The sequence below is a fragment of the Helobdella robusta genome (assembly GCF_000326865.2).
Source record: "Helobdella robusta unplaced genomic scaffold HELROscaffold_1, whole genome shotgun sequence".
Taxonomy (NCBI): Eukaryota; Metazoa; Annelida; class Clitellata; order Rhynchobdellida; family Glossiphoniidae; genus Helobdella; species Helobdella robusta.
Window position 1 is genome coordinate 12,369,805 of NW_008703570.1, and position 23,129 is coordinate 12,392,933.

The 23,129-nt window shown below is 32.1% G+C and overlaps 1 protein-coding gene across 1 annotated transcript; it reads left to right on the forward strand.

The window, feature by feature from the left end:
* Nucleotides 1–19,936: 19,936 nt before the first annotated feature.
* Nucleotides 19,937–23,122, forward strand: HELRODRAFT_188104 (hypothetical protein). The gene is made up of 7 exons (XM_009011572.1): nucleotides 19,937–20,456; nucleotides 20,775–20,919; nucleotides 21,013–21,146; nucleotides 21,432–21,570; nucleotides 21,791–21,927; nucleotides 22,022–22,048; nucleotides 22,120–23,122. Exons 1-7 carry the CDS (start codon nucleotides 20,318–20,320, stop codon nucleotides 22,839–22,841), a joined length of 1,443 nt encoding a protein of 480 aa, XP_009009820.1. The 5' UTR covers nucleotides 19,937–20,317; the 3' UTR covers nucleotides 22,842–23,122.
* Nucleotides 23,123–23,129: the final 7 nt, after the last annotated feature.

Genomic DNA, 23,129 nt, shown 5'->3' on the forward strand with positions numbered 1-23,129 from the left:
TTGATACAGAGTTTGTATATGGTGTGGTTGTATTTTGTATGTGGAGGGCTGTTTATTGATCTTTTCCGCGCTATCATTTCATTTGTCAATCAAAAACGTTACTCATCCATCCGTGCGTTTCTTCGCTCATTCAATCATTCCTTTGTCATTTTAGTTATTTATAATATTTTATTCAGTCAGTCATCCATCCATCAGTATTTTGTTTTTTAAGAATATTTAATTCAAAAACAAGTTTTTATGAAAGCGTATTATTGTGATGTGAGAGTGAAATAGTATTTTTTAATAGGCATTTTGGGACTATGGTATCATCCTTGTTACTCATTATCACTCATCATCAAAACCATCATTATCGTCGTCATCTTCATCGTCATCTTAATCATTGTAGTTATTACAATTTTATTCACCTTTGTCATTCTCATCATTGTCAACATCATCATCATTATTATCATCATCATCTTTTCTCCGTCATCTTTTCATCATCGTCATCTTCGTTTTCATTTATTACGTCATAATAATGACGTAATTTAGAAACCATCTGCGTCTGATTAATAACCAAAAGAATTGCAATCACTGTGGTGTGTTTGAGTGTGTGCGTGTGTTTATCTGTTAGTGTAATTGCGTGTGAATGTGTGTTTATATATTTTGATATCTGTGGGTGAGTGTTTGTTTGTTTGTGTTTGTGTGTGTGAGTGTGTGTACGTGTGTACGTGTGTGGGTGTGTTAGTGTGTATGTTTGTAAAAACTGATCCGCTGCATACACATCAGTGACGTGACAGTATTTATTCATGCAAGACTTTGCAGCAATCCGACGATTAATTTCTTGTCAATCTCAATTTTTAACAATCGTCACAGTTGTGACGCTGGTAATTTCATTAAATAAAGGTAATTGCTACTCTGGATGCAACTGTAGAAGTAACAGCTGTATTAGTAGCAGCAGCAGTAGTAACAGCAGTAGCCGCCGAAGTAGTAATTTATTACTTGATATAAGTCACTTTCGGTTTCAAGAAAAAAAAAATTGTTTTTGAGTTAATTTTCAGAATGTAGTTTATTTTTAAATGCAGGTAGATGACATGACAGTTATTTCGAAAAATGCATTTTTGATATTTATAGAATCGTTCATTTTTAACTATCTTCTCGAGTGCTTTTTAATGAAATTTTTTGAGAAATGCAAATTGCTGCTGTGTATTTTAAAGATCCGCTTTGGGAAAATTTCAGCTATTATCTGCTTCTTTGTTTCGACTGTTTGATTTTTTTTCTTTTTGTTTTGCTGAATGTTTGTTGAAACACAAAGACGTGTGGTTGGTGTCGTTAGTGTGGTGAATGTGTGGTCTGTGTGTGTGACGTGTGTGGTCGGTGTGTGGTCTGTGTGTGTGGTCTGTGTGTGTGGTCTGTGTGTGGTCGGTGTGTGGTCTGTGTGTGGTCGGTGTGTGGTCTGTGTGTGTGGTCTATGTGTGGTCATTGCGTGGTCAATATGTGTGGTTGCCATTAATTGCAACATTAATCAAGCATTCGAAAAACAAGAATCACCCTCTGAGGAAGTTGTTAAATATATTCAACCTATGTATATCTGGATGTACGTGCGTATGCAAGTTGTCTGCGAATCTATGTAGTATCATTAGAAGTAGCAGCAGTACAACTACTAAAATTAACAATATTAAAATAAAATAATATGCTAGTACAATTCAATTAAAAAAATTAAATATTTAATTGAAATAATTACATGAAAAAAATTAACAATAATTATTTAAAATAACATTGTAATGCAAACAGCTAAATTCACTAGAAGCTAACAAAATTTTCAAAAGACCATAAAACCATGGTCGGTTGTCAATAGTTCAAATCCCCGATGAATCCAACTTCAACAGATTTTAATGTTGAGCCTTTGAATTGCAATTTTTTTCCAAAGATTCAGTTAGAACAATTTCATTAAAACGTATTGTTATAACCGTGATACCGAACGCACTAGATTCTAGCGTATTCTGGAATGTTCTAGAGTATGTTATAGAGTATGCTAGAATCGGACCATCTGGAAGAATCTAGAAACGACGCTTGCGAAGAGTATATAAGCGCACGTCGCAAGAAGATTCGTGATTAGTGAAATCCGTGATTAGTGAAATTCGTGATTTTGTGATTTCGTGAATAGCGATTCGGTGAATTATTTAAAGCGATATTTGATTTGTTTGTTGACGTTGTCATAGCGATCGATTTTGAACAATTTAAAAGTTAATTGTTGCGTTAATTTGAATTTTCTAGAAATAAACGATTAGTTGATTTCTTCTGTAAATAAAGTTTAATAACTAATAACTGTTTGGAGTATTTTATTCAATCGAAGATTTGAACCCGTTGCATCGTAAATCGGTTACGACAGCGAGTATTATAACAGTATGTACACTATATAAATCCTATAAGTAGCAGTGTGTATCAGTATTATTCTTAAACTTCATTAAATGTCAATTGAAATTTTATTTCATTCATACAAATCTATTATAGATTAATTCGTTAATTTAGTCAATGAGGATGATGATGACAATGATGATGATGACGACGACCATGCTAATGATGGCAGTGATGATGGTGATAATGGTGATGACTAAGATGACGCTGATGACGAAGATGATGATGAAGAAACCAAAGTGATTTTTGTAGAAACTTCTTTGCAGGGTCGATTCCAACCAGGCAAGTTAACGTGAATGATTGGCACCTGGCATTAATGCCTGAAATATTAACACGTGCCGAATTCAGAGCATAAGGTCAGGTGTTGCAATGGATGGATGTTGTATGTGTTGTGATGTGATGTGATTTGATTTGACGAGAAATTTCATGTAATGGTTGATGTGATGATGTAATTTTAATTACGTATTAACTTGTTTGTTGTATGTAATATAATGTAATTTAATGCGGTATCATGTGATGAAACGCTGATATGATAATAAAATTCTCATTTGTTGTGTGTACATGATGGGATGATGTTACAGTTGTAGTAGTAGTAGTAGTAGTAGTAGTAGTAGTAGTAGTAGTAGAAGTAGTAGTAGTAGTAGTAGTAGTTGTATTAGTAGTAGTAGTATTAGTAGTAGTAGTTTATAGTAGTAGTAGTAATAGTAGTAGTAGTAGTAATTTAGTAGTAGTAGTAGTTGTTGTAGTTTTAGTAGTAGTAGTAGTAGTAGTAATAGTGGTAGTAGTGGTAACGTCTAAAGATAACGATTTTGTTTTTAATTTTTTAACATTAGCAAAATTAATATTTGCCGGATTAATTTTTTTCAGTTTAAAATTTTTTACCTTGAAAAAAAAACATTTTATAGAATAGTTTTTTCCGAAAGATAAAAGATACAAAAACAAAAATAATGACAGTTTTTACTGAGATGATGACGTTGATGTTGATGAGAATTTTATTTACGATGGCAAGGTTGGCGATGACGATGATGATGACGAATATGATGACGATGATGATGATGATGATAATGATGATGACCAAAAAAAATGATGGAGAGAAAAAAGGCAACTTTATGGAAGGCTTAAAACATGAAAAGAACGATTGAAGCATTTGAGGACAAGCAGGCGTTAAACTCGACTCAGGATGGGAGTTACGTATGTCAGTGCAAGTTTTGAAGATCTATCAAAATTTTTTCCTCCTTGTTGCCACTTTTTGAAGCTGTAAACTGTGATGTTTTTGTTGTGTTGTTGTTGCTGTGTTATGTGGTTGTTGTTGCTGTGTTATGTTGTTGTAGTTGTTGTGTTGTTGTTGTGTTGTTGTTGATGTTGTCGCTGTTGTTGTCGTTGTTGATAAGGATGATAACGATGATGATAATGATAATATCTTTGATATTGATAATGATGATATTTTCGATGGTGATAATGATGATATCTTTGATGCTGATAATGATGATATCTTTGATGATGATAATGATGATATCTATGATGATGATAATGTTGACTACAACAAATGATGCAAACAAAGAAGATATATTAAAAATATCGCGACGAGATGGAAGAAGAAAAAGCAAAGAAATAAAAATCTCATCAAAATTTTGCCACGAACGACGCATTCATAACGTCTGAAACATGACAATGATTTAATTGAAGAAAAATATTTTTCTTTTTTTTCTTCTTACAAAAATTTACGCATGTGCCAGTTTGGTTGGTAGAGGTTTTTTTTAGTAAACATATTTTTTCTATATTTTCTATGTCCATATTTTACGTTTAAATATATTTATATTCAATATTTGTTCTTAATTCAGAAATAAAATAAAATTGACATTCCTTAATACTAAATAGTTTTTTAATGTAGTCCTTCTTTGATCTTTTTAGAGTGTTTTTTAAATATTTAATTTGGAAGAAACTGCCACGTCATAAAAAGAATAAGTTACATTTTAATTTCAATTTTTCAAAGAAAAATTTCATGCCAAGTTTTTAAGGGAATGAAAAATTTACGATAAAAATTACAATGAATTTTTTGTTTAATACAACAGAACTCCTTTAGAAACCGTCTCCTTCATCTTCATGTTTTTTCGTTCTAGTCAATATTTTTTTACAATTTCGCAAATTGTATCAAAAAAAACCAAATAAAAAAAGAAAATTCGTTAGAAAATTAAACAAATTCAAACAATAAAAACAAAGCAAACACACACAAACAAAACAAACACCATGCAAACATTTTTTTCTATACAAAAATTCATACAAACAAATCTAAACAGACATGAAGATTTTTAAACAACTCCATAAAGATTGACCACTAATAGGCATGAGCTGAAAAAAAAACCTGGAATGAACTACCTGATGAGGTGGAGAACGTGATGGAGAAAACAGAAACGTTCGCCAAAAATTTAAAACATCACAATTTTCGTCGCCAACTTGTCGGTCTCTGGGTTCAACATAGACTGGCGCTATATAAATGACCACTACCAATACTAGCCACTCCAATTTCAATCCACATTTAATTTCGTCGTATCAAACAAAATGAATAATAATAAAAATAAATTAAATGATTTGACATGGAAGTTAAAAAGTAGCAGTTATATGTACAGATGCATAAAATGTGTGTGGACGAATGTATGGGTAGTTTTAATGAAATAAAAATTTTGAAAAAAAGAAATAGGATTGTTAAATTTTATAATTCCTCTTCAGAAGACTAATATCTTCTGAAAAATTTTGTAAACTCTCGCTAACTAAGGAAAATAATTCTTACAAATAAATGAAATGATGAAATAAATCTATTTAAAAAAAGTATAAATATTTGCAACACCACATTTGCATAAATATATACAAAAGTACAATTAGGAAGACGAGGATATATGAAAAATATTCAAAAACATCCTTTCAAAAATATAAAATGTACAATCAGTTATAAACCACTTTAATAAACATTCGGATGTATGTTTGGATACGCGAAGATACATTAGCGCACTCATTTATCTTCCTCATCATCTTCATCACCGCCCCCATCGCGGTCATCATCAGCGCTATTTAAAATTTAAATCGCGCTATATAAATTTCAACAAGAAAGAATACATCTGATTGAGTCACTGAGAATAATATACTGAAGTACATTCTAATAGGGATAGGCATCACAGCATTTAAGCATACCAACAAACGCATTAGAATATATAAAAATACACATCATAAAAACAAATACACAAATACAAAACATACAAACAAACAACCATACCAAAAAGTATACAAATGTCTACATACAAATGTAACCTCAGCGTGCAGAGCGAAGATAGGGAGCCATCATTAGTCAATGCAGAGAAGACTTCGAAGATTGCAAGCGTCGCATGCAAAATGATTTCCGTACGTGCAAATGGAATAAAAAAGAGTGGAAGAATCGTCGAATGCAGACTCAAGAGATTGATGCTAACACACCAATTCACTCAAACACGTAAGCACTTATGCAGACAACCACACATATAAAAGACACACTCACACACACACACACACACACACACACACACACACACACACATGTATACCATGCCAACACGTTAATTTGTTGTAGACACGCGCAGACATCGGCGTATATTGAGAAACAACTCTACCCATAGTCGGTTGCACAGCACATATGACAGCAAGCATTAGGACTTTTTCATACAATGTTTGTATGCAAATTGTATACAAATACATAAATGTGTAAATGTTTTGTTTATGTGTTGGTTTGCTTATTTATTAACTTGTTGTGTTGTTTCCCGTTCATTTGCAGCCCCGAGCACACAGCAAACCTTTCCATTGAGGGCTGTACATTGTGGAGCGGCCACGATTTAAAAAGACACATTGAGACACATAAAGAACGAGTGTGTGCACGTATAAGGCATACACAGCAGCGTACCTACACACGCACACATGTTTATTCACACACATAAGCAATCAAAGTTCAAACACATATACACTCATCTATTACACACACATAAGCCCACAGGGTGAAAACACATAATGAATACACATACACACACATACACAAACATACACATAGAAACTCATACACAAACACGCACGCAGACGATGATAATTAAACCTGATAGGCAACAAATGATACGAAGATGATTAGCTGCCCTGTCTTCATCATGTTCACGTCTCTAATTTCGACTGACGTTCTTATTAATCAGAATTTAATTAAATCAATTAAGCATTTTACCAATTAATTAATGAATTAAATTATTGCAGATTGAATGAATGAACGAACGAACGAATGAATGGATAAAAAAGAATGATAAAATGAATGAATGAATGAGAGAACGAATGAGAAAATGAACAAACGAATGGACAGACGGACGGATGGATGGATGAATGTATAGATGGAGAGAGGCATGGATAGATGAATGAATGAATGATTGATTGAAGGAAGAAACGCAGGAAAGAAGGTTAACGTAGCGAATTCTCGAATAATCTGTAAAGGATGAATGAATCAACATATCGAGAATACTACGTTACCCTAGCTCCCACGTTAATTTCGTACTCCTCTGACATCTGGCAAAAAAATTTAAATATTTAAAATTGCAAATATTAAAACTTACGTTCGGCCAATTTTGCACTTCTCTGACACCTGGTGAAGACTACCTAAATCATCTAAATTATCTAAATACGGTCACTGAGTTAGCCCAGTCGGTAGAAGTGCCACATCTCGCGCATCTAATTGTTACGCGATGGTATGGTTCGAATACCGTCTGTCCGAAACTGAAAAGACCATCTAACGCGTACAATGCGGTGCTTGCTTGTGCGTACGTGATGTGTATGTGCGTCGTGTGGTGTGGTGTACTACAGCTTTTGTGGCTTACATTTATAGGTTTAATTGCAGGTGTTGAATGACGTGTAATAAGCAGCTGAGCGTCTGACTGGGATGCATTAGAAAAAATTATACGCTGTTTTGTTATACTGCTAGAAGTTTAGATCGAAGAAATATTTTGAAAATTGTGATTTTCTAGTTTTTAGTTGAAAATTTTCTAGTTGAAAATAAACTTATAAGTTTATAATAAAAGCATTTTCAGTGCAAAAATCTTCATCATTATTTTATAACAGTATTAATACTATTATTCGATAATAGTATTATTACTATGTTTTTTTTGAGGAAAAGTGAGAGCGAGAAGAACATATGTTCTAACAAATTTCAAACAAAAATAAATAAAAATATGATAAAATGACGTCATCTGGGCAATCAGCTGAATGGACGTACGACAGATATGATTGGCTGTTTATTCTTATCTGCATAGATCAAATTTAAGTGATAAAAAAAGAGATAAAGTCTGCTAAATGGTCGGTGAGTGAGTGAGTGAGTGAGTGAGTGAGTGAGTGAGTGAGTGAGTGAGTGAGTGAGTGAGTGAGTGAGTGAGTGAGTGAGTGAGTGAGTGAGTGAGTGAGTGAGTGAGTGAGTGAGTGAGTGAGTGAGTGAGTGAGTGAGTGAGTGAGTGAGTGAGTGAGTGAGTGAGTGAGTGAGTGAGTGAGTGAGTGAGTGAGTGAGTGAGGGATGAATATACAAGTAAGTCAGAGGTTGTTAACATGAAGATAAAGATTATGATTTTGTTACAAAGTTGAAAGATTATATGATAGCCTAAACATTAATATGTGTTATTTATTCTTCATATTTATTGTTGTATAGTTCATATCGTAAACATTCTATCAATAAAATAGTATTAATAAGATATTATTAAAGTTGCTAATATTGGTATTTATTAATATCATTTATATTCTAAACTTAAAATAATTTGTTAAACGCGTTTAGCCTATCTTGAAATCAAAAATGTTTTTCGTAAAACATATGATCTTTCTGTTGAATCCTAATGTAAGTAACATGCAATATAAAATTGGTAAAATGATACTTACTTGCACATTTTCAAACACAGTAACTTAGTAACTATTAGTTGCACCTATATGTAGTAACAGTATAAGTAAGTGCAATATTAGTAACAGTTGCGGCAGTGGTAGAAGTAACGACAGAGGCGTTTCTGTGGTAACACAGAAATGTTACTTAACATTCCGGACAAACACAGTGGCGCAAAAATCATTCAAGAATGTCAAATGATGGAAGTTTTTTCATTTTTAGGTATTTAATCTTGCTAGCGAGCGGTTAAAGCGTCTGGCCCTGTCTGTTCTCGAAGTGACTGCGTTCAAACGCAAGGATATTCCAGCTTGTCAAATGCAGTGCGTGGGATGCGCTGATATTCACGTGTTTTGTACTGACTGTGTGTGTTTTTTGACTTTTAAAAGTTATTGTAAAAGAAAAAGTTAATAATTAACTTTTTATATTATTCCTTTATTTTTATTGTATTAATCAATTAATTATTTTGTCCTCGATTGTAAAAGTTAAAAAATTAAAGATTAAAAGAACTTAACATTGTGGTCATATCCGGTTTATCTGTTATGTAGCTGCATAGTATTAATATATTCGTTACGATATATAGATAATAGCAGGATATCAAACAATAATATTTAATTCATTAAAAATTCATTAAAATTTAAAAACCAAAATTTAACTTAAATAAAACTAAAGAAAATAAATTTCATAAATAAATAAAATTAAAAAAAAAACAAAAAATTAAATTCTAATTCTAAACCAAAAAAAAATTTCAGCCAACTTTTGAAACAAAAAAATAACATCGAGTGAGGCAGAGAAAAAAGTTGGGAGCACTGACATAACTTTTATACATCATACATCATGCTGTGAAATGTTAGGCAGTGCTTACTGACGCTAACTACCATTTCTATGTTATACCATGTATATATATACCATATTATATTATGTGTTATATATCTATATACAAGTATATGGGTACATAACATGTGTGTGTGTGTGTGTGTGTGTGTGTGTGTGTGTGTGTGTGTGTGTGTGTGTGTGTGTGTGTGTGTGTGTGTGTGTAGTGTGCCTAGAATCGTAAGAAAAGTTTCAAACGACAACGCAATGCTGAAGATGAAAAAAATTGGTGCGAGAAAAATAAATAATCAGATGAACAAATCAATCAATTAGTGAAATTTAAAAAAATAAACAAGGGAACAAACAAGCAAACCAAGGAAAGTTGAGGACAAGCAAACACGTAGAACTAAGAAAAAAAGAAACAAACAGACAAATGAACCCACAGAAGAAGAAACCTGTGAAAGTATAAACGAGTGAACAAACAAACACACAGACGAACAAACAAATTTGTAAACGAACGAACAAATGAACCAACGTACGAACGGACGAGTGAACGTACGAGCAAAAAATTTAAGAAACCAAACTCCAAACAAGTGATTAAACGAAAGAACTAACAACTTAGCAAACAAACAAGTGAACGCACGAACAAACGAACACATGAATACAAACAGAAAAACAAGTAAACGAACGTACGAACGAACGAAATGTTCGCAGAAGAGGAGATATCAAAAATGAACTGCAGTGAAGAGAATGATGAGTAGAGATGATGTTTAGTGATAGGATGCTCTCGACTGCTGCCAACCAGCGGAAATTTTATCGTCTTCATCATCACGTTTAATCATAACAATAATAACATCAATAATAACAACATCAATAATAACAACATCAATAATAACAACTATAATTATTATTTTCTGTCTTTCTGTCTTTTTTTTATTCTTTTTTTTCTTTCTTTCTTTCTTTCTTTCTTCCTTTCTTTCCTTGTAAAGGATGACGATTTCGCTGGCGATTTAGTATTTCAATTTACGTATTTAATGTATTATAAACATGTTGTTGTTGTTGATGATCATGTTGTTGATGATGATGTTGTCGTTGTTGATGATGTTGCTGTTGTTGACGATGTTGATGATGATGACGATAGCGACAATGAAAATGATTGTAATTATCATCATTATCAATATTATCCTCATCAAAATCATCACTATCATTATCATAATTCTCATCTTCAAAATCATCATCGTCATTATCACAACCACCATCATCATCATTATCACAACCATCATCATCGCCATAACCATCATTATCATCATCATCATCACCACCATTACAATCATCGTTATCATCATTTTTTATTAATAGTCTAGAAAATTCTAGGTTATAATTATGGACTACAGAATAAAACATCATCACGTCATTATCACCTCTATAACTCAAACTTCTGAACTCATTCAATCATTCCCTTATTTCTTAATTCATTCAATCGTTTGTTCGTTTGTTTGCTCATTCATTCACTCATTCACTCACTCACTCACTCACTCATTCATTCATTCATTCACACTTTTTATTAATTTATTTGTTTCCACTTAAACATTCATTTCTCTATTCATTCCTTCATTCCCCTATTTGTTCATCCATCCATTCATTCATTTTTTTGTTTATTCATTCATTCATTCATACATTCAGTCACTCAGTCGTTCATTCATTAATTCATCCAATCTCTCACTACATGCACTCTAACTTGACATTGTTAAACTTGACGGCATGAAAATACAGAGACAATTTATTTAATAGGCATTCAATAAAGTTCAATAGTTAAAAAAGGTTAAAGGTTAAAGGGTTTTCTCTCTATCGCACGCACCACACACATTGCATGTGATAGGCGCGGATCTTTTTGAATTCGAACCCATTCACTGCAACGGCAAGACCAGGCGCCTTTAACCATTGAGCCATCACGCTGCTCATTAACATAATTATAATTTTAATTATTGAAATATTGTATATTGAACAAAAATATTTCGCCATTTTTAATAGAAAATAGTAGAAAAATCGCCTCCGAAATTTTATTGAAGAAAGGAGGCGGTGGATTGAAGTTAGATGCTGATATGTTGAGTGTTGTTGTATGTGTGTGTGTATGTGCGTGTGATTGTGTGTATATGTGTGATTTCAAAGTGTGTTTTGTAGTGCGCGTGTGTGGGGTGTGCGCATGTGGTGTGTGTGTGAGTATGTATGTGGTGTGTGTGTGTGTGTGCTTGCTCGATCTGTCTTGATATTTCAGTGCAAGATATTCAAGTTGTAATGAATGATGTGTGAGTGTACGTATGTGTGTGTGTGTGTGTGTGTGTGTGTGTGGGTGGGTGTGTGTGTGTGTGTGTGTGATGTGTGTGAGATGTGCGTGTATGTGCGTGGTACCTGAGTGTGTATTGTTGAAGTGAGACTTGTCAAGTATTGTTTTTTTCTCTCCCTTTCATCAGCAAAATTTGTTTTGTCTCGCTCCATCTTGATGCGATGTTAGCATGTTTCATTATGTCTGCGTTGGTATTCGTATGTTTCTGTTGGTATTTGTATGTATGTTTTGTATGTTTTATAGGATTTTGTTTTGTTTTGTTCTCTGTTCTACAGTTAAACCCTTTTCTACAGTTGAAATTATTAATCTGCTTATTAATAGGAAAAGGTTTTGATCAACGATTCAATTTGCTATCTTAGTTGTATTTCTTCGTCGTCATCTATATTTCTCTTGCTTCTTCTTCTTCTTCTTCTTCTTCTTCTTCTTCTTCTTCTTCTTTTTCTTATTACTATTATTATTATTATTATTCTAATTATTATTGTTGTTATTATTATTATTACCGTTTTTATTATCATCGTCTCGCAGCTTTAGATTGATTAAACAAATTATTGAAATAGTAATGAATAAAAATGTAAAAAATAAAAATAATAATAATGATAAACAACAACAACAACAAAAAAATAATAATAAGAAGAAGAAGAAGAAGAAGAAGGAGAAAAAGAAGAAGAAGAAGATGGAGAAGAAAAAGAAGAAGAAGAAAAAGAAGAATAAACGAAATTAAATTATTTCTCGAGAGATAAGAGGGGTATTTGCTTATCTAACCAATCAAAAATTCCGTGCGTTTCTTTATCTACATGTCATATCTATTGAAAGAAATATTGCGCTACATAATTAATCTACGTCATCATCATTATCATCATTTTTATCAACATCATCATCTTCTTCCTAGTCAATTTCGTTTATCATCATCGTTATCATCTTTGCCATCGTCATCAGTAACATCGATATAGTCATCATCATCCTCATCATCATCGTCATCATCATCATCATCCTCGTCGTCATCACTAACATCATCATCATCATCATAATTCTCATGATACTAACATTTTAAATTAATTTTAACAAGCTGTTGACAGAAGTCACAATTTGAAAGGCATTATTATTATTATTGTAATTGTTGTTGATGATGTTGTTGTTATCATTATTATTATTATCATTATTAATATCACTACAATTGTTCTTATTACAGTTTTTGTATATATAAAACAAACAAACAAACACAAATGAACATACTGACACACGGACACATTTAAACAAACATAAACACACATACCATATATAAACACAGAAATTAACGCGTTCGCCTAAACAAATGCAATAGCACAAACACACACACACACATACGCAGACATACATATACGGATACACACACGCACACATGGTTAGACAAAAACACAGAAATATAAACACTTACAGGCATACACACAGACACACACACACACACAGACACATACACACACACACACACACACACACACTTGTACAATGTACCCATAAATATACACAGACACACTGAAAAGTTTATATACGTCAATCATGAACAATGTGATTTTGTTTTGAGATGTTGTTTTTTTTATGTTATTCATAACAAACGGATGCTTGAAGGATTTAATTTAATTCAATTTAACTAATTAACTATTTAATCAATTATTTAAATATTTAAATATATGATAATTAGTAACCAATTATTTAATCTTTTAAGAAACTAAGTCAATCAATCAATGAAACACATGAAAAATTGAAGATAAATTAAAAATTAAATGAAGTGTTTAAATGAACTAAATAAGATAAAATAGAAGAAGGATAAAATAAATACAAAAAACAAAATATAAATAAGTAAACAAGTAAATAAATAATAAAATAAATTAATAACAGAAATAAAAAATGACGATTCATTGATAAGATCCAGCCGTGAAAACTACTGGAAAATAAGAAAAGCAATAAAATCTGTATGTATGTGTGTTGTGTATGTATGTATGTATGTATGTTTGTATGTATGTATGTATGTATGTATGTATGTATGTATGTATGTATGTATGTATGTATGTATGTATGTATGTATGTATGTATGTATGTTTGTATGTATGTATGTATGTATGTATGTATGTATGTATGTATGTATGTATGTATGTATGTATGTTTTTGTGGATCAATCGCAACTGTCAGCATTCGTTTGAATATTTTCAGCCACGGAAACACAAAGGAATGTCTACACGTGACTCAATGTGAAGATAAATTTCCCTTTGTCTCCAAATTTTGCATTTCTAAAGTTTAAAATATCTTTAAAAAATTTGGCTGTAGCTTTGTCCTTGGGACCAAAGATTTTAACACAAATCGGAAAGAATTTCATTGAAGGTAGGACGTTATCGTATTTTTTAAGTTTTCCACCAGGTTGCGACAGAATCACTTTCTTAGCTGGTTAGATTGATGTAAGCAAGGATGTCAAGGAGAGTGACGTCCCAAGCTAAACATTTGCCAGCCTCTTATGGGATTAGAGTGCAGTCATCCGGATGGTGACCAAACTCGTTGGCGATTGCCCCGCACTTGCATCGGGAAGACTTTTGAACCGTCCTAATCGATTCGTCATCAAACCTGGTACCCAATGATGTGCAAGGCCATCACAGCTTGCGGGACTGGAAACAGTCCATAAATCGGACCATATTGGAAGTATCAGAACAAGAAGTCAGGAATGTCTAGAATGAGTTTTTATGTAACTCTTCGAGTATTATATTTCGAGAGAATATTACCCAAACGGAAACTGGTTTAGCAAGGCCACTTTCAAAGTAAAATTGTTCAAGTCGAGCTACTGTAAGTATGTGTGTATGTATGTATGTATGTATGTATGTATGTATGTATGTATGTATGTATGTATGTATGTATGTATGTATGTATGTATGTATGTATGTATGTATGTATGTATGTATGTATGTATGTATGTATGTATGTATGTATGTATGTATGTATGTATGTATGTATGTATGTATGTATGTATGTATGTATGTATGTATGTATGTATGTCTTTATGTTTTTATGTAATTATGTATGTGTGCGTGTATAAGTGTATGTATGTATGTCAATATATGTATGTGTGTATTTGCGCGCGTGTGTATGTGTTTATGTATAATTGTATAAAAATATGTATTATGATGATGATCATAAACTAAGGTGTTGAACTAATAAAAAATGATTTATAATACATAAACACAAGCATACAATTGTATAAACAAACACGCACACACGTACGTAAATGAATAAACACCTACCTACATACAAAACATACACGCACACATATGCACAAATACAAGTACAAAAACAAAATGTACACAAACATACACCTGTTATTTAATACATCTTTTGATAAATAAATAAACAAATAAACTGGAAATGAATTTGTGTGTGTTGTGTGTGCGTGTGCTGTGTGTGCGCTGTGTGTACGCGTGCGTGTGTGAATGAGTGTGGATGTGGATAGAGCCGCCCAAAGACCTCTTGTGGCCCACAGTTGATTTTTTTTAATCTTCCCTCATTTTCCACTGATATTTTCAGAGGTTTTCAGGGATTAACTAGCTACATGACACGTGGATGCTGATCTTTCATTCTTTGTGGCCCTTGTGGCACCCCGAAATATTTGTTTTGTGGCCCGGCCTCAAAAATTTTTGTGGCTTGTGGCACCTGCTTTTTTCCCTTCCTTCTATGGTGTATTTAAACAAACATCTAAAAAATTTATGTTATGTGTTGTATTTATGTGTTTGTTTGTATGAGTGTGTATTTATTGTAGGTATTTGTATGTTTGTATTTTGTTTGTATATTTTGTGTTTTTTATCAGTAGCATTAAATCTGACTAGAAATTTATTAATAATAAATTAACTCATCATCTGCTTGCTAAGTCGCAGTTCAGTTACAAATTTGGATGTAGTTTCCAAGAAGAGATGAAAGAACACTTTATATTTTATATCTTCGACTTGATCAGTTTGTTTAGATCTGCGTACATATAAGTTTACTTGTTTGTGTGTACGTGTGTGTATGTTTGTTTGTATAGATGTTTTGTATGAGTGCATGCATTTATTTTTTTTATGTATGTATGTATAGATGTTTGTATATATGTTCAAAAATGTTTGTGTGTATATAGATATATATTTGTATATGTTTTTTTGTATGTTTGTAGATAAGTTTGCATATGCATGTGTTCTTATAATATGTCTATATATTATATAAATTTGTATGTTTGTTTGTAAGCTTGTATGTATAGGCATAAATATTTGTGTATATAAGTTTGTATGTTTGTTTGTATGTATGTACGTTTGTATGAGTGTAATTTATCAAAATAAGTCGGTGCTAACGCTATCTATCTTTGTTTCTTATCAAAACAATTGCTGCATTTTATTATATTATATAAAAAGGTGGGGATGAAAATATAATGTAGCATCTTTATGTTGGCGATGCGTGTGTTTGTTTGCGTGTGTCTACAGTGTGTGCATGAGTGTGTGTGTGTTTGTGTGTATTTGTATGTAGGTCCATGCATATTCAAAAATAAGTGTACATAGTTTTATATTCGTGGTTTGTTTTATTGTAGAATGTATCTCTAATTAATATATTTGTATGCGTATATTATACAAGCACACCTAAACAAGTATACAACAATACACATTAGCACATTCATACACACATATACAAACATACGAGAATGATATACACAGAAACACATTCACACACACACACACAAACACACAGACAAACACAAACACATTCACATTCACACACATGCATACAGTAGCACAGGTTTATAATTTATCGTGGCAAGCATAACATGAAACGGAGCAATGAAATAAAGCAATTAACACTACATCTTATCTCGAATCGTCATCTTCGTCGTCGTCGTCGTCGTCGTCATCATCAACATCATCGTCATCATCAACATCATCGTCATCATCATCATCATCGTCGTTATCATCATCGTCATCAAAACCATAAACTGTTTTTGGCAACATATAATAATTTTATACACATCAACGCCTGTATCATCATATATAGTTTTTTTTTTTATTTTTTCTTTATCAATCAAATTGTACACCATACACGTACACATACACACACACACTCATACACATGCACACACACACATACACACGCGCGCGCGCTCATATTTTATATGTTATTATGTTTCATCATTTTCATCAACCAGACTCTATCATTTTATCATCATCGTTATCATCCCTATCTTATCACCACCATCACTACCTCGTCATCACTATCACCACCACCTCATCATCACCATCATCACCATTTTGGGGCGATATTACATTTGTATACAAAGAAACCTTACCCACGGTATGAAATTTTCACCCTTGAGGTAATTTAATTATTCTTTGTTGTTTATTATTCTTTGTTATTTATTTATAAACAACGCGCTTATCAAACATATATAATTTGCAATGATTATTATTTGACAACACAAGCGATTATGAAACATTTTAATGCTTAATAAATTTTTCTCTCCAAAATACTAACTTATAAATTGCTGCAAAAGTATTTCTATTTAATACTGTCTATATTGAAGTTCATGCAGTATATTTTGGTAACGATTTTAATAAGTAAACAAATGGTTTTTACACAACACTAATATTAGTGTGCTGCTACTACTAATACTATTGCTATTACTACTACTACTACTACTACTACTACTACTACTACTACTACTACTACTACTACTACTACTACTACTACTACTACTACTACTACTACTACTACTACTACTACTACTACTACTACTACTACTACTACTACTACTACTACTACTACTACTACTACTACTACTACTACTGCTATTACTACTACTACTACTACTACTACTACTTACAATAGCAGTATTATAGATACTTTAATAGAATTATGATTTGTAGTGAGAATAGTTTTAACGGCAGAGCATAAATTATTACTATTAATTATAGTAGTTGCGGTAGCTTCAGTAGCAGTAGTAGCAGTAGCATTGTAGTAGTATTGATGATTGTATTGTACTGATTTTGAGTTATAGTATTGATAACTGTTGAAGCCGTAGTATTATTATTAAAGTATTACAATTATTACATTTTTTTTTACCAAAATTAATAACTATTACTTCTACTACCTTTTTCAACTCTACTGCTTGCTTCCACACACTGTAACCAGTACCGTCCTTAATATTTCAATCACTTTCAACATTTAATCAAAATATCATAACATGGAACAACTGATAATAAAATTTCTTTGCTTAGGGAGTATTAATATCACAATCACTTTTCATACATAGATTATATGCATGCATATATAGTATAGTATATTTTTGTGTATAGAATATTTGTGTGAGTGTACCTGCATGTATGTGTCGGTTTGTGTGTGTTTGTGTTTGTATGTACGTGTACGTGTAGATCAGTTTGTTTTAAAAAGGCAGAGAAGGAGAGAGAGAGAGAAGGAGAGAGAAGAAAAGAAAGGTAGTGCACGTGTGTGTGCGCGTGTGTTTATATGTGTATATGTGTGTTTATGCGTGTGCGTGTGCGTGTGGTAACATGATATCATAGATAGGGCATGAATTCATCTAAGCAGCATCACAACATGGGCTAAAGTACTGGTCTTCAATTATGATGTCTGATGCTGCTATCATGATGATGAAGAAGATGATAAAGATGAAGAAAAAGAAGAAGAAGGAGAAGATGATGACGATGATGATGATGACGACGATGATGATGAAGATGGTGAAGACGATGATGATGAGGATGACGACGATGATGATAGTGATGATAGTGATGATATAATGTCTTGGCCATGATATCGGAAGTGATTTAATAGAAGTAGGGTAATGAAAAAAATAATGGCAATAAAAATGAAATTATTTAGTATATTAATCATATTAATAACCATATCAATGAATGATATCATGATAACTAAATCAATGATATCAATAACACATTAATGATATCAATAACTATATCAATGGTATCAGCAATCATATTAATGATACCGATAACTATATGTTGTTACTCTTTCTGCAACTTTTTCTCATCAAACCATTTAAAATTCGAAATATTTTTGACATTTCAACCAAATTAGTCACGAGAGGTCAGTCACGTTTGATTTTTTGAGGGTATTTTTTCTATAATAATTTCTATATTTTTCATTTTTCAAATCTTTTTTTTGAGATTTAAATTTTTTACCAACAAAATTATAGTTAATTTCCTGGGTAGGACTAGACACTAGACGTTGTAATAAATAAATTAATAGGTAGATTAATAGTTGCTTCAAGAAAATCACTAATGACACACGATAAGTTTTTGTCTCATCCAACTAAAATCTCATTCATCACACCAACGAACGACGGTCGTGTGAATTATTAACTACGCTATCTTATTTCCGTTGCTACTATAGAATTAAAAGTTTCTTCAACAAAGAGGATAGGCCAACTAGCTAAACAACACCTCATTACTTGAAGATGTCAAATCGAAAACAGACTGTCAAACAGCGCATCTCTGACTAATATTGACTAATGTATTTGACTAAATTGACTAATATACATTATCTCTCAATAAATGAAATGTTCACTTTAATTTTTATAAATGAAATTCTAATTAAATTGTAACACTCACACGCATACAATTACACGGGCAATGCTTAGTTATTTCTTACTTTTTATCTCTCTTTCCTTTCTTTTTTCCTATAAGTTCTCTCTTTATTTTCTCTTTCCTCTTTTCATTTTTTCTCTTATTTCTTCATTTTTTCTCTTATTTCTTCATATTTTTTCATTTTTCTTCATTTTTTCTCTCTGAATCGTTTTTTCTATTCGTTACTTTTTCCAACTCGATTACGTACTTCTACGCAGGTAAAATGACAGCATGATCAAACATGAGATGTTACTCGCGTACACGCGTTATAAACACACAAATACACACACAGAAACACACACACACACACACACACACACACACATATATATATATATATATATATATATATATATATATATATAGAAAGAGAGAGAGAGAGAGAGAGAGAGAGAGAGAGAGAGAGATACACACAGATACAAAAATATTTATGCATAGGTAGGTACTTAATGCCTTCTTATAGAAAACGTAATATTAATCACCACTACTGGCTTAACTCTACTAGCTATATACTAAGCTTCATATTGTTTGGCAGTCAGAATACAAGACACCTTACATTCAAAGCAACATTTCATTTATATATAAACATGTTTAGGCTTAAAAAAAATTATATTTCTGTATATTTTTTTATTAATTTTTAATCCATTATACTGTGTCCTTCAATCATTATGTTTTGCAGTAATTCTGATTAACTGTTTCTTTTATCATCCACTCTTCTCTCTGTCTCTCTCTCTCTCTCTCTCTTATTTTTTCTCTTTTTTAATAAATTAACCGTAGAGTTTAATAAAGTTGCATCAGGCAAGCATTGATTGAGCACATTCAATTGAACGCTGAGCACATTCAATTGAACAGCGTTCGTGACATTAAAATATAATCGTTGTTAGTGATTTCTTTCCGTAAATTATTACTAAATTTAATTACTATAACTAAAATAACTAAATGCGTTATAATTATTTTGTAAGTTTATTAAAAATAGAATACAAACACTGAATACAACCAATGTTGTACCGTATCACTGTTATTTTTGTAACTTTTTTTACTGTTGCGAAATCTTATTGATTTAAATTTAAAAATTAAATAAAATTTAAATCAATAAGATTTAACAAGATTTAAAAGAACGGATTTAAATAATAGTTGAAAAATGGCTAGAGAAATTTTTGAGAAAGTCATCCCTTTAATAGCATGAAATTATTATTATAGGATTAATAGCATGAAATTATAGCCATAGTGATGAACAGGATGGTGACTGAAATGTTGATGACCAGTTTAATGATGGCGTTGATGATTGCAAAGAAATGGAAAACGAAGTCGATGACCAAGTATTTCAAACATTTTCACATTTTCTGCCTAGCAGTGACGAATTGCTTAGGTTCGAATTTTTTCTATAAATTATATCAGTGATTTGATAACCTTTGTTAACAATTTCCAAACATTTCATTATCTATGTAACTGTTACTTTCAACATTTTTATTTTTAAAATTATTTTTCCATTGTTGCAGTTACGTTATTTTCTTAATAAAACATAACTTTACGACGCACCACATCTTATAGATGTATCAGTATATTGAGTTTAATCAATTGAGTCAAATGATTTAGTAGAACCTACATACATTATATATTTGGATTCAGTCTTATTAGCTTTTGGCATGATTTCAAAATATATATTAAAATTGATGTAATGTTTCAGGCTCAATATCAACACCTCAGACGAACTCAGCATTATGCAGTCCAGAAAATTTACTAAGATGTTTGGCATATTTCCCGTTAAATAGCACACTCTTGACATCAGCCGTTCCATACGCCACGCCTGACGAACTCGATCAGTTTTGTGGGTCGGTGACGTTTGATTGATTTTTTTTATGATATTGTTGCGTTTTTCTTGTTTTCTTTTATAATTAATTAATTTACCAAACTTGTCTCGACAGTCGTTTCGAATACTTTGTGAAATGTTACAATTCGATAAGAAGCCAGTGTTTCGACAGCATTCCATTGATAAAGCTGGTTGTCTACGATGGCCAGAGAGATTCTCTCCAATACCTTTGTGTCGACGGAAGGAATGGTTAGTTAGTTAGTTAGTTAGAGGTCGGTTTTAAAGCATGAATGTTAAACGTTGGTTTTGTATATCAAGATTTTTTTGGAGATAGATTGAGACGATTTTAGGCAGTTATATTTTTTAAATTTTTGAAAGAACGAATTAAATGAACAAGTTATTAAGTAATGAATGAACAGATATAGATATTAAACATCAAATGCACTGATAAACAAAATTTAAGTTTAAAAACACCAAAAATTGCGATCATGAAAGAACATACAAAACCATACCACCTTCTATCCAATCCAACAGACTACTTATCGAATCAGGCTTGCTTCGGTGATCCAGGTCTCCAAAATGAATGCCAAACCTGCAAAAAATCTCTGGTCAGCCAAATAGAAAAGGCCGGCCAAATTGAGGACCGCATAAATAGGACAAACAAATATTGCCAGTAATCAATTTCGTTTTACCGCCACATTCCGATTTACCAAGTTTTATATTCTTTAACCTTTTAAGCTTGCTTATTAAACCCGAGTTTCGTTTCATCATTAAAAGGCAAATCTTTTGAATAGTAAAAATATTTTTAACAAAATCAATTTATTTACCGTAAAATGTTTGAAAAATACTTTAAACAAAATCATTTATTTACTGAAAACTTATAAAAAATTTAGGGCGGGAGAGTTATATTTAGGCTGCGTGAACAACAACTTGAAAATTATATGCTCGGAAAAAGCGGCAAACTGGATAATGGAATTTAACAAACGAACCCTCAAACCGTTATTTTCTGCCATCATGTGTCCTGGATGGGGTATGCTTCGGATCTATCTAATTTACTCAAGTTCAATTAAAAAAAACACATTCTGTTGAAAATTGATTTACAGATTTAATTTACTTTTATACAGAATTCACAACCACAAAAACTGAAACAGGTATTTTAGTTTTAATTTTTATTAGAACAATGTTAGCTTAAATTTAATAACATTAATTTAAAATTGAACAGCCAACAGCAGATTGGACATCATACTCGGAGTCTGCCTCACGTTTTTCTGCCTGATAATCCTCATCTTGATGGTCGTAGCGATCGTTTATTGCTTAAAAACAAAAAGCTACGTATACCTTTACTTTTTTGTTTGGCACTTCAAGCAACGAGACCGTGCGACCAACCCTCCTCCCTATCTTCCAACAATTTCTCACGACGTCGAGCGCAGGCCGACATACAGTACAGACACTGCCGAAAGTTGCTTCAAAAGTGATTTTGACACCAGTAGCACACACTCTGGCAGTTACTTCACCGATGAAAAAATAGATGGCGATGATAAAATTGCGGACCTTCAAGCGACATGTAAAAGCAGAACATCAACCCCAGTCAATCCGCAAACCTCTCCCGTTAATTCCAAACCTTTTTCTATCTGTCGACTTTTTAGAAACAGGCACAGCTTATCAGACTCCGGTTTCAGTGGAGCGATTAGCAGCCTTGGCGGCAACTCGATTGACAGCAGTGGCGGAATCACAGTTGTTAATAATACGAACGGTAGTCGAGACCACACACTCAACTCAAACAACAGCAAAGAGAGTAATAGTTCAAATCCAAACACGAGTTGCAACAGCACACCATCAGTTCTTTTTGAGCGACCAGTTGTCAACCCATTCACCAGGTTGATGTCCAACCCCGAAATTCCAACAATCGACCCGTGTGCCGTCGTCGATGGATACTACTGCTGAACTTTATTCATCTGCTCGTCTTGTATATTTAGGAAGTATTTGGTGAATTAATTTGTTCGTTTTGTTTAACATTTGAATTTTTTTTAAATATCTATGAAGTGACAAAAACATTTAATAATGTGATACGTCATTTTTATGATATTGCTTAGATTGTTTAATCACATAAATGGAATATTCAAAGAAATGGATAGATTGTCATATGACAACTTTTTTATAAATTAAACTTGTAAATGCATAAATATTGCTTCGTTGAAAAGTCTCAAAAATCAAAATTTAATAGTAGAGTAC

Excerpts from the sequence above, each read along its gene's own strand:
- HELRODRAFT_188104 (XM_009011572.1), top strand. The coding sequence starts at position 20,318 with ATGAACAGGATGGTGACTGAAATGTTGATGACCAGTTTAATGATGGCG. Across the intron at positions 20,457-20,774 it reads AGCAGTGACGAATTGCTTAG|GCTCAATATCAACACCTCAG; the intron begins GTTCGAATTTTT and ends GTAATGTTTCAG. Across the intron at positions 21,147-21,431 it reads TTGTGTCGACGGAAGGAATG|ACTACTTATCGAATCAGGCT; the intron begins GTTAGTTAGTTA and ends CCAATCCAACAG.